At 44.1% G+C, this 12847-nt stretch overlaps 1 protein-coding gene across 8 annotated transcripts in view; it reads left to right on the top strand.

Annotated features, from left to right (window-relative positions):
* RARS2 (arginyl-tRNA synthetase 2, mitochondrial) overlaps nucleotides 1-12847 on the top strand; it is a 60492-nt gene that overhangs the window by 37554 nt on the left and 10091 nt on the right. For 2 of the 8 annotated variants that reach the window (XM_056343226.1, XM_056343234.1), the window contains exons 14-20: nucleotides 797-921; nucleotides 5003-5070; nucleotides 5170-5279; nucleotides 6333-6428; nucleotides 9142-9216; nucleotides 10105-10168; nucleotides 12162-12735. In XM_056343226.1, the coding sequence (XP_056199201.1) occupies nucleotides 797-921; nucleotides 5003-5070; nucleotides 5170-5279; nucleotides 6333-6428; nucleotides 9142-9216; nucleotides 10105-10168; nucleotides 12162-12254 (631 nt within the window). In that variant the 3' untranslated portion in view covers nucleotides 12255-12735. The other 6 variants (XM_056343227.1, XM_056343228.1, XM_056343229.1 and 3 more) reach the window with 6 other exon arrangements.

The following is a 12847-nucleotide window of genomic DNA, read 5'->3' on the forward strand; positions in this document are numbered from 1 at the left end:
TGGTGTGGTCATATGTTAAACGATTACTTCTTGAAGTATGATCTTTAAGGAGAGATCTGAATCTGAGTTTAAATCGTGCCTCAGGTTTGAAATATCTGTTGCAGGGAAATGTATCCCTGCTGTTATTCATTGTAATTACCAATCTTGTTAGCAGTCTCAGCAAAGGTCAATAATGGATCTGCAGACTAAATTATATTCCTCTCTGATAGACTGCCTGTCTTTTGTGGTTAAATACAGGATTTTAGCCTTCAGGAATTTTAGTCTGCCTCCTTTCACAGTGCCGAAAGTTGCACTAAAATTAACTTAGGTTATGGATCCAGAATAATGTTTAGGATTATTGTGAGCAGAAGCAATGAATGTTTTATTATTAGCAATGATTAATTACACTTTTAGTTTAATGTGGCCACAACAGAATTATTATGACGCCCTTTCTAATCTTATTAACAGATCTGTGTTGCCACTGTAATTTGATCTGTCTACCTCTTGCCTCTCCTCAATTTATTGCAATTTACTGCATTGAGTCCTCTGAACTAAAGCTAGTAGCGAGAGAGGTTCCCAAGAGCGCTCAAATGACCAGGTTATCATAATTCTGATCATAATTTTCCCATTATATAAGTATGGAGCTTTGGTTGCTGAAATGAGAGTTTCTGATTATATCACCAAGCTTCCCACGTTGGAGCACTATTTATTCAGCTGTTACTGCTGTTTCCTGGTAGAGAATCCAGCTCTGAACAAACACTGCAAACATTTCTCTTGATTAAAATGTAATCTTAGGTCCTGCTGCTTTTCAACACAGGTGCCAGCATGTGTCTTTTGGTCTAGTTCAAGGGATGAAGACTCGGAGAGGAGAAGTAATTTTCCTGGAAGACGTTTTAAATGAAGTTCGCTCAAGGATGTTACAAAACATGGCTTCCGCAAAAAGTTAGCTTTTTCAGGTCTTATTAATTTCTTTTGATGCTCTGTGTTGATCAAAATTTTGTCATCTTTTCTACCCTTCACTTTTCCCTGGATCAGTGATATCACAGTGATATGCTCTGATCTGTGCATTTTCTGTATCTCCCATAACATAAACAATGTTAAAATAATCCTTTGCAACTCTGTGAACTTCCCTGAATTACAGATTTGCAAATTTTAACATTGAGTGAAACTAATTCATCATGCTTTTGCACTGGGAAGGAAGTACCTGCCTTTGGGGGACAGCAGCTGTTTTTTCTGGAGGAAGGAACTAGTCAATAGTGGGGCTGCGGCCAGAGTTCAGGGAACAGTCAGATTTCATCCAAAGGATTTGTAACTCTTACAGTTTTGTCTGGCAAAATTGACTGTAGGTTGTGTGCAACTGCCCTGTCATTCTCCCAGCCTCGTACCTGTTTCCAGAGCCCCCGGGTCACTGCTCTGCTGCAGGTCTGCTGAGAGGGGACCTTTGCCTGCACCTCGGGCTGGGGCTGGAGAGCTGGTTCCTCTCGATGCAGTGAAGATCCAAGCAGTTCCCAGTGAGATGCTGCCCCCTCTTGTGCTTTCTGGTTACTTGCTGAATCGAATCAATGAACTGAGCCGGTTAAGTAAAGTGCACCTTCCTTGCTCTGCCTCAGTTCTTTTTTTAATCCAGATAATTTTGCTTGTAGAGTGGACCAGGCAAAGGGGGTGGGGGGTGGCAGGCAGAATGATAGAAGGGTGACACTCAATTCAGACTAGTTCTACTGCAGAGAGGAACGGACCTTAGAGCTTCAGTTTAAAGTTAGTATTAGCTGACTGCAAAGGAAACTTTTATGCTGGACTGGACTGACACAGCAGAAGCACAGACCCATGTTCCATTGCACAAGCAGCAGGCAGAACAGCTAAAAGTAGTAATGTATTGCTGGCAGTGCAGCATTACCCAGAGTTCATTCATTAGATCCTAAATCCTACCTGAGCTTCTAGAAATTTCCCCCCTTATATTTGAATTCGTCCCTCACTTCCCCTTTCCTAAATTAGAACTCTTAAATCCCTGACTCATAGCAATGTCTTCAATGTTTGAAAAGTGTTTGGATACACAGTGAAAGGTATTACAAACTTTTGTGTGGCATCAAAATGCCTCACTGTCATTGAAAGTATTTTGGGAGCTGGGCATCTTAAGAACCAGTGCTAGTTTTAAAAATCGTGCCTGTGTGGAGCTTGGAGCTGGTTAGTTAAATGCCTTTGTATAAACTCTTTCATTTCTATTAGCTGTACACAGTTCTTCCACTATTTACGTTTCCGTTATTGGCATCTTTTTTCTTTCTGTTCGTCTCCATGAATCCTGCTGTCCAGGTAAATCTTCTGTATGATGCCTATTTCTTTTGCCACTTTATTTTCTTTTAGATAGCTTTGTCTGTGTCTCAACAAGCATTTAAACAAAAGCCTGAATTCTGAGGCAGTTGTTCTGTTTTGAAACAAATCTCAGATATGAAATGTAATAATATAATCTAAACATATTTGTCTTTGAATGAATAGCCAGTCAGAGACTTCTCAACTATCCCCACACTTTTCAAGCTTAGTCCTTTCTGAATTTTGTAAATAGCAAAGGTATGAGTAGGATGTACTACTCAAAGTTGTCTCAGTTGGCTTTGCTGACCCTGGCACAAAGAAATAGCAAAGCAAAAGACAGAAATTAAATGTACTAAAACTGTACTGCAGAACTGGTGCACCTTAAGTGGTGCCTTAAAAGAACAGCTGCATTCTCCGTATTCTTCTGTTAGTGGGAGATCATCTGGGACATGAAATCTTAAGCTGAATTCTGCAAATTTAATAGATTATATATTCCATGAAAAAAAATTGCACTCGGCCCTTGCTAAAGTGGAACATATTTGCCTTGTAAAAGACTATGATAACAATCCTTCTTTCTTTCCGGTAGAGACAGACAGAAAGAGGAGACCCTGATAGAGCGCACTGTGATCTGAGTTTAAAAATAGAAAGCGTTAGGTTTGTCAAAAGCATCACCTTCTTACTAGGCAAGGTTCTGGGTCCAAACGTAAGTAATTGATTTCCCAGAAGATCCAGAATCTAGAGTGCTGTTATGTAGGCAGTTTACTGTACTTCTGATGCACTGGAGCACCAGCTTGGCCCTGTGAACTTCCCTGTGAGACGGGGAATGAAAGAGGCCCTTTGCTGAATTTCTGTACAGAACAGCATGCTGCTTATCTGCTGAAGAATTATTAGTTGAGTTGTGAGAAAGCTGGAAATAGCTTTGCAGACACGTCTCTGCAGCTGTTGTAAGTGCCTTCTCTCTTCGACTCCTCCAGCTTAATTAGGTTTCGTAAGGATAGACTTAAGTTCAGTATTTAGTTAGAGGAGCTTTGGAGAGGTTCTTGTCATGTCTACCCAGGGAGAAGGGCAAATCGTGCCTGACTAATCTAGTGTCCTTCTCTGATGGAGTGACTGCATCAGCGGGCAAGGGAAGAACTACAGATGTCATCTGCCTGGACTTTGTAAGGCCTTTGATACGGTCCCCTACAACATTCTTACCTCTAAATTGGAAAGAGATGGATTTAATGGATGGACTGTTAGATGGATAAAGAATTGGCTGGATGGCCACGTCCAAAGAATTGTATGTCAGTGGCTCAGTGTCCAGGGTGGAAACCAGTAACAAGTGGTGTCCCTCAAGGGTCCATAGTGGGACCAATACTATTTAATATCTTCATCAGTGACATAGACAGTGGGATTGAGCACACCCTCAGCAGGTCTGCAGGCGACACCAAGCTGAGTGGTGCAGTTGATTTGCCAGAGGGACCTGGACAGGCTTGAGGAGTGGGCCCGTGCAAACCTCGTGAAGTTCAACAGGGCCAAGCGCAAGGTCCTGCACCTGGGTCAGGGCAATCACTGGTATCGGTACAAACTGGGGGATGAATGGATTCAGAGCAGCCCTCCAGACAGCGACTTGGGGTGCTGGTGGATGAAAAATTGGACGTGAGCTGGCAAAGTGCGCTTGCAGCTCTGAAAGCCGACTGTATCCTAGGCTGGATAAAAGGAAGTGTGGCCAGCAGGTCAAGGGAGGTGATTCTGCTCCTCTGCTCTGCTCTCCAGGAGTACTGCATCCAACTCTGGGGTCCCCAGGACAAGAAAGACATGGACCTGTTAGAGTGGGTCCAGAGGAGGGCCACAAAAATTCTCAGAGGGCTGGAACACCTCTCCCGTGAAGAAAGGCTGAGAGAGTTGGGGTTGCTTATGCTGAGGAAGGCTCTGGGGAGGTGGTGTTGTAGCCTTTCATTATATAAAGAGAGCTTGTAAGAAAGACAGAGAAAAACTTTCTACCAGGGCCTGTAGCGACTGGACAAGGGACAGCGGGTTTAAACTGAAAGAGAATAGGTTTAGATTGGAAGGAAGACATTTTTTACACTGGGAAGGGTGAGACAGTGGCACAGGTTGCCCAGAGAAGCTGTGGATGCCCCATCCCTGGAGGTGTTCAAGGCCAGGTTAGATGGGGTTTGAGTAACTTGATCTAGTTGAAGATGTCTCTGCCAGTGGCAGGGGAGTTGGACTGGATGATCTTTAAAGGTCCCTCTTCCAACCCAAATCGTTCTGTGATTCTCTCAGTTCAGATTCTCTTCCAAATGCCTCATTAGCCCTCAGAACAAATTTTCTTTGACTCTTTATGCCTCCATATCACTTGGAGGTTTTTTTACCAGTTTTTAAACAAAATCTGAATTGTTCTGTCATTCTCTTCCTGATCTCTAGATTGGCTGTCTGAATTGTGAAGAGCAATTTAGCGTAGTCTATCTAGCGTGTTGTAATAAACTACTCTGACCTTAAAATCTGTGTTATACAGGGTAGCAGGGGAGGTGGAAAAAAGACCATCTGAAACAGCTGTAGCTCAACTTTTAAGAAAAATTTCTATCCTGGACTTCTTGCTGCATGCGTCCTGACAGTTTCCATATTGCTAGTTCACAGTTAATGAATATCTGCTGTTTTATTGGCATGTCCAGGTCTGAGCAAGGGAGCTGTCACACTACTGTGGACTTATGATTTCATTTTTTCTGTTTCTCTTCAGCAACCAAAGAGACAGAAAACCCTATGGAAACAGCAGAGAAAGTTGGTCTTGCGGCACTAATAATTCAGGTGAGTCTGAGCTACCTCTTGAGGTGTCTGCATCTTCTGTGAAAAGTTACAAATTGAGATGGAGAGCCATATCTACGTGACATTAATTTATTGTTCCAGGACTTCCGAGGCCTTCTGTCATCTGACTATCAGTTTAGCTGGGATCGAGCTCTTCAAAGTCGTGGAGATACAGGCGTGTTCTTGCAGTACACTCATGCCAGACTCCATAGGTAAGAGGAGCATTTGAATGCAGAAGTACAGTTTGACATGTATTTTAACTTTATTAACTTAACTGCTTTGTTAAGTAGTAGTGTTAACTCCTTCCTTAAATATGACACACATTCACTTTTTTAGCAGAGGTATGAGTTCACGATAGGAATCACTGAGACTTCCCAGAGGAGCAAGACAATTAAAATGAAATTTTCACCTCATTTCCACAGGGCTGCCTAACTGTTCCTGTACTTCCTCAGGTCTAGGAACAGCCTCTCTGTGGTTGGTGTCGGTGATGAAGAACAGTGGCCCTAGGATTAAGGAAACTGATGTAAAACCCAAAATGCCCATACTTGTAAAATATACCAAATCACAGAACTTAAGACTTTTTTGCTGCTGCTGTAGTTAGCGGGGCTTTTTTAACATTCTGTTATTTGCCACTGTTGGTAACCAAGGTTAAAAGCAGACCCCTTCCTGTTGACTCAGGTCAAATACCTGACATGTTTAATTATTTTTTTAAAAGAGCTTCAGAATGGTCCAGTTTGAATAGTTCTGTCAATTATAGTGATTTGTCAGAACACTTCCAATGCAGACATCGATACCTGTTTTCATAAATGCATGTAAGATACCTTCCTGGATTGGGCCAAAGTTCGGTACCAGCCTGGTGTTCTGTCTGAGGCAGCGGTGATAGGAGATGGTATTCAGGGGGAGTGTGCAAGCCTGATCCCTTTCTGTAGTCTGTTTCTCTTGTACTCCCTTGTCATCTAGGTATTGATGGTACTAGGGTACCTTTACTAGGATATTTACTACCTCACTCATCCTTTTAGCATCAGCTTCTGGACCTGTTGTCCATACATATCTCTAATCCTGTTGATACTGAATCAATAGCACAGATTTTAATTTTTTTGTCTTGGTTAAAGTCAGGTAGTCTGTCTCAGTTTCCATTCAGCTTGAGAAGAATAGACATACCCTTTTTTCTTGAAAACACAAATTACTTTTTTTTTTTTTCTCCCCTTCAGCTTTGCTAACAAGAGTTTTTCATCCGACTTTTGTTTTTCATGCTTATGTTTTAGTTTAGAACAGATGCATGGGAAAGTGCAGCTAACTGACATTAATGTGGCGTGCTTGCAAGAGCCAGATGCCATCTCTGTTCTTCAGCATCTTCTCAGGTTTGTCTAGTTTTCTTTCCAAATACCAGTTCTCTTAAAATAAGCTTTGGATTTGCTTGGCAACCTGTTGAGCAGGCACAGGCTGCATGATCATAGAAGAATAATGGCTATTTCAGGCAATGGCTTGTCTGTTGGGTTGTACAGATTGCAACAGTACCCCTCACTTGAAATTTTCATGGACTTCAGAAGCCATATGAGGGAAAAAGCAGTATTTGGAACATACTCTGTGTACGTGAGCCCCTTAATTATTTCTTGTCTTCACAAAAATAGGCTAGGCTCTATATAAATATTAGCTGCAGATTTGCTTGGCCTCTCTTGTTCTATTTTTGTCATGTGGGAAAGGGGAGAGGAACTGCTCCTGGGTAAGGTGAAATGGAGGCTCAGCATCTTTCAGAGCTACTGAACGTGCACAACTAATACCTGTTAATAGCAGTAATGCTCTTCATTAGTTCAGTCATAAAGTTAAGCAGTTTCACTATTTCATAGCCGTGTAATTAAAATACAGAGACAAGGGAGTTGTCCATGTTGCACAGCCAATGATGGAGCTGGAAGTAATACAGGCTTTCAGAATTCCTAGTGAGAGGTCCTATGTACTGCATTGCGCACTGCACAGTGCCAGAGAGTTAATGCCCTGGGCCACACTAAGGTCTTCCTGAGGGCATCTGTTTAAAATTTGGACTTCCAAAAGTCATGCCAGAGTCCCAGTGGCTCCTTACAGCCCTGCAGCTGTAAGCTGCAGAGTCCTGCTGTTAACTGGAACAGCCTCAAGAGGTCTGCCTGCAGTGTATCACATGCTGCATGCTCTCTTGAGTAACACCGAGATCAGCCAGCACTCTAAATAAGACCAGTAGTGTTTTTATTTATCCAGTGCAATTGTATTTCACAAAAAACTTGGGGGTTGTTTCTTGGTTTTTATCAGATTAGTGTATAGCTGCCTGTCTTATGTGTGAAAACTGGCAGGGTTAATGTATTTCAGGTTGATCAGCAGGGATCACTCGATCCTCAGCTTGTGTCCCATTTTCAAACAGAGGTGGTTGCTCCACTGCAGGGCTCTTGCTTTTACAGAGCTTCAGGTCTGTTTGTTGCAAAGACCTTCGAATCTGGCCAGGCACCATATGGAATCCGTATGAGACATCGCTTGGGGCCTTTACTTCCATCAGAAAGCAGTATTTACATCATCCATTAGACCAAGCACTCAGTGGCTAACAAACTCATGTTTAAACATGCCATAATTTCAGGAATAACAATTACTGTTCAGTCCTCCTTGTGAGTTGCCATGAGTAGATTCTTCTTGGAAAGCTGCCGTAATAAACACTCCTGAGCTGTCATAAGCTCACTTCCCATGGCTCTGCTTCTGCTGTTTGAAAAGCTACCAAACATTTGCCCTTAAAATTAGCTGACCAGTTCCAAATACCATTAACTTTCAGCCTAATGAATAGTAAAGTAGCATGTATATCCCTGAAAAAGTGGACTTAATTAACTGATAAAATAATCTGACAAGTTGTAGGCCAACACTGAAATGGCAGCTTCATGAAGCAACAAAGTTGTTATCAAAAGAAGGCAGCTTCATTTGATACCAACTTTCTTGCTTCATGAAGCTTTATCAGTGGCTGTTTAATGGTGCTTGTTAAATTATTAGTGGTTTTTCTGTACCTACCGACGCTGCTGTCTCGAGGGGCCAATATCTGCTGGTATCTGTGTTGTCCTCGAGACAAGGCAGAGGTTCCCCAGGTTTCGTCTCTCTCACAGCTGTTGCGCAGTGGTATAAAGCCAGCGACCTTCCCTCCCTGAGCAGCAGCTGCCTGGGGCGTGCCGGCTGGGATGGGCTGCTGAACGTGTGGAAGAGATGCTTTTGTAGCTTACGCACCAAGGGAATCGGGAGCACCTCCCTCCCTGGTGCTACAGCTTTACGTGACCACTGAGCCCTCATTATCAGAGCTTGCTCCCCAGTTCTCCTGCAGCTTGCTTTGAAAGGAGGGAGATCCCCGGGAAGTTGGGCTTGGGCATACTGGGGAGGATGGGCCTGGTTGATGTGCCAAGACCGGGAGGTCCACTTTGAAATCTGTTCAGCTGCAGAGGTGTTGGTAGCTTGTTGCAGGCTGTGAAAAAGAGGTTGTGCACAAGTGAAGAGCAGAACACATGAATTAAAAATACGGATCTCTCTGACTCTGCCTGTATTATCCAGTTTAATACTGTCTTACTTAAGTCAGTTTTATTCCAGGATTATGTAAACCCACTTTGTTTTTGTCTTTTCGAAAGTTACAAGATTCCCTTTAGCAGCTTAACATTCTGAGCTGCATTTACTAAAGGCAACATCCTCTAAAGGACTGTTTTGACTGCCTTGGTTATTTAGTATGTGTTGTTTGCTCCTAGGAACTTACAATTAGTGTTGAAATGTAAAACCAGACCTAATGTTCTGGGAGCAAATATAGCTCTTGTGTTCTCTTTGCTAGAGCCTCTCAGAGCTCTGCCATCTACAGTGTGTGCATGATGAGGAGCAGAAGCAATCATCTCCTTCAATAAGTGAACGGGGAAGAAATAGTCAATTGTGTGCTAATCACACAGCTTAGGTCTGGTTCAGAAGACTATTTTTGTTAATTTTGCAGTTGTGGTTGTGTGTGTGTTCTGATGTAAGAAGGTCTGATGAGCCTTATATCTTAAGTATACCTTCCTACTACTTTTAACACCAGACAGTCCTTTTCTTTCTTCACAGGTATGATGAGGTGCTGTATAGATCTTCTCAGGATCTGCAACCCAAGCACATTGTCAGCTACCTCCTCACGCTTAGGTAAGATGATTGCTGATACTGGTGTCCGTCTCTGGTAAGGACAGGCCTTCCTGAGCTGGCTTTTGCAGCCCTCGCATCTGCACTGCTTTGAAGAGTAAAAATAGTGGGAAGATGTAAATTTCTGGGAGAGTTTCTCTGGAGCAGGAAAGGTATAAAGTAGGATAGTAAATAATATAATAAATAGTAGAGATTGATGTTGGAACCAGGAGCAAAGGAGCCAGAAGCCTCCTCAGAAACTAACTGCTTTTAAGAAAAAACAATCACTTGGCTGTAATGCAGTGCCTGAGCCCAAAATCACACTAGACTTACATAAGAGAAGATTTGACCTGATAATATGCCCTCAAAATTTCAACTAGGAAATTTTGTCCAGACCCCTTTTAACCACTGATCTCAGCCTCTGCATTGAGATGGACAAAGCATGTTATTACTGCAAGTCGTAGTGTGTAATGGGTCCTCCACAGGGACGTGTTGAGTTTAACGGCACAGTGACAGTGGAGTACGTCTGCTGGAGGAAGCTGTGGAGCCTGTGTAGAGGGAGGGCTTGAACAAGTTAGGGAAAATTGTATAAGGAATCATGCACCTTGGGAATGACAGGGCAGTCTGGAGGATCTTTCCAGACCAATTCCGGGTTTTATTTTTTTGGGGGGGAGTGGAGATTGTTTTGGGGCTATTTTACAAGCATGAAGTTGTTGATGGCATGCCCTGACAACATGCAGGCTACAGAAAACCGTGTCCTCCCTCAGCCAGGTGAAAGAGGCTCACGGAAATAAGTCTCTGGCATGCTGCAGTTGTGGCTCTTCCAGTTCTGCTGCTTTCTGTGGCCCAGAGCGCTGCTCTTGATAAAAGACCTGCTTATTCTCGCCATTCTCACCATGTTTTCCATTTCAGCCATCTTGCGGCCGTGGCACATAAAACCCTCCCTGTGAAAGCCAGCGCCCCTGAACTAGCGCAGGTAGGGCACAGCGCTGGGACGAGCCTGCGCGGGGCGGCCCGGGGGGATGATCCATGAGGGCTTTGCCAGCCCAGCTGCGGAACCACTGGGGTGAATGTGCACCCGCGGGCAGGCTGTCCCACTGGTGGCACCGCCTTGAGAAGGCAGGGATGGCTGTTTGCGGCTGTGCCTTCTGGAAGGCTCTGCCTGAGCTTCCCAAAAAAGAACGCTCTATAAGGACAGCGGCTCCAAATCCAGTCAGACCCCTTTTCTTCTCATGGCCTTTCTCTCTGAAATTTTTAAAAGCAAACATTTGAGCGTTTAACTTGCTCATTAATTTCTGATGGATTCTTTTAGTGGTTACGTGGGAAAACAGAGAATTAGGAGGTAACCGAATCTGTCTCCTCACTCTTGCCACCTACATATCCCAGGTTGTCTGTTGCCTTTCTAGCTAAAGCACGGAGGCTGACAGCTGTTAATGTGCAGTTCCAAACACATGAACATTATTTTCTGCTGATCTCCCAGGCAGTGTTTGACCCCTTAACTTCTCAGGAAATTATATACTAATTACACTGCCTTTCTTATTTTCTCTTTCATCTGTTTCAAAAGAAATTACATATCTGACTGTTGTGGGAAATCACATTTAAGTGTTGAGGGGGAAAAAAAATGTGGTGGAATTGATGGAGCTGCACTCAGTATTGGAGCTTAGATGCTGCAAGTATTCCTGCCTTCGAAAATGGACTAAGGCAGTCCAAGCTACAAAGAAAATTTCAGTTCTTCACCCTGTAAAAAAATATTTCTAAATATCTTATCATCTAACAGCTTTCAGGAACTAATTTTTTGGAGCAAGGCTGATGGAGCCCTTTCCAAACAGCCAGCTGTGTAGTAGCTAAGACATCTACATCTTATAGAAGAAAGAGCAGAATTTTCAAAGCAGCCTGTAGTTGCTTGACAGCCTGTAACCGAGGCACAGTGAGCGGAGGGATACTCAGGTTGTAACAGCCTGTGGTACCAGAAAGATTTTCACTTTTTAGTCATCGCTAGCTGTTTTGCAGGCATCATCTCCTCTGGTTCTGTGCCCTGAGGGTGCTTGACTGGGCTGGGCACCCCTTTCCAGTTTCCCTTTGTTGACAGAAGTGTCCCCCTGTTGACACTGCAATGGGCTGTCAACAGCTGGTGTGAATCCTGCCAGCATCGCTGTGTTACTCACTGCTCGGGTTACGTGTGGGTCCAAATCCCAGCGCTCTGCATGGGGACAGCAGGCGCGCGGCGTTCTCCCCTCCAATGGGCTACTCCTGACTGCTGTCCTAAGAACACACGCTATTCCGTAGCAGTACCGTAAGCTGACAGCTGTTCTTGTTTTCCAGGCGAGGCTCTGTCTCTTTCGAGCTGCACGCTTGGTTCTAGCCAGCGGAATGAAACTTCTTGGCATTACACCCGTAACTCAAATGTAATGAGGCTGTATGCAACGTAAAGTCACATCTCTTAGTAAAAGGATTTTTTTCAAGAGAATATAAATACTCTCCTGTGTGTCATTGCTAATGCCATCTGGAAACTCAGCCTGCTCTTGGAGGTTTGCACACTCCACCATACCCCCTGCAGAAGACCATGCATGATGGCACGCCCAGCTGGAGGCCAGGGCTGTCACAATCGCTTTCTCCCAGGCACTTGGTAGGAGTCATGTACTCAAGACACTAACCTACCTGGTATTTCCCATAAAAGAGAACTGCTCTGTATTTGCCATGTAAATATAACACCCTTTTGGTGGAGGAAGTGGTACAAACTGTACTGCCCTAAGCAATCAAAGTTCTCCCCTTCCGCAGTCGCTATTGTGTACTTAGACCTAATGGTACAACAGCTACAGGTGCGCCATATATTGTAACAAACTGGGTTACACCACGCCAGAGAATTTTTTCCTGTGTTTTACCGCAGTCCCCTTCAGTAACGTTAGCCAAGCCCAACTGCCACATCCCGTTCCTCACCCATTCCTCTGTCACGCTGATGTGATGACCAGGGAGAAGAGGGTTCGCTGCCCGGCTGGTGGAACAGGAACCGCCGCGCTCCCTCAGCACCACACGGGCGGTCAGACAGGGCCGGTGCCGTTTGACGCTGAACCGTCTCACTGCTGAAGAGATGTGGAGCATCACAGGGAAGGAAGGTAGCGCAGGTGGCTGCTTCAGCCTCTGGAATATCTGACCGTGCCCACCATCACCAAAGCCTGCGCTCACCAGCGTGGCACTTTGCCTTTTGCCAGCTGTTCTGTCCATCTAGAACAGCGTGCCGCCAAAGAGAAGCATCCTCTCCCACTGGAACAGAATTTAAGCGTGTTTGTGACTGCTGTGTTGAGTACGCCCCACTTCGCTTTCAAGTAAAATGCAGCTGGTTGACTCATGTCTGAAGGAATCTAACCAGGATACAAACTTAGTCACATTTTTTACTTCACTTTGAATGCAACTAAGTTGCACCAAAGTCAGTTTTTCCCTCAGTTCTGGAAAGGTTGAACTGAGTGAGGCCTCAGAAAATGATCGAGTTGGTTGAAATTATACAGTTGTCGCTCATAAATTAAATCAAAGCCTAACATGCACAACGGGGACTCTCTTCAAGCATCACTCTGTATGCACAAAATGGTTTAGAGAGAAGATGTACAGATAAAAATTTCCTAGTCTGACACTAACTCATTCGTACTTCAGTCAGGGACAC

The sequence above is a fragment of the Falco biarmicus genome, chromosome 6 (assembly GCF_023638135.1).
Source record: "Falco biarmicus isolate bFalBia1 chromosome 6, bFalBia1.pri, whole genome shotgun sequence".
Lineage (NCBI taxonomy): Eukaryota > Metazoa > Chordata > Aves > Falconiformes > Falconidae > Falco > Falco biarmicus.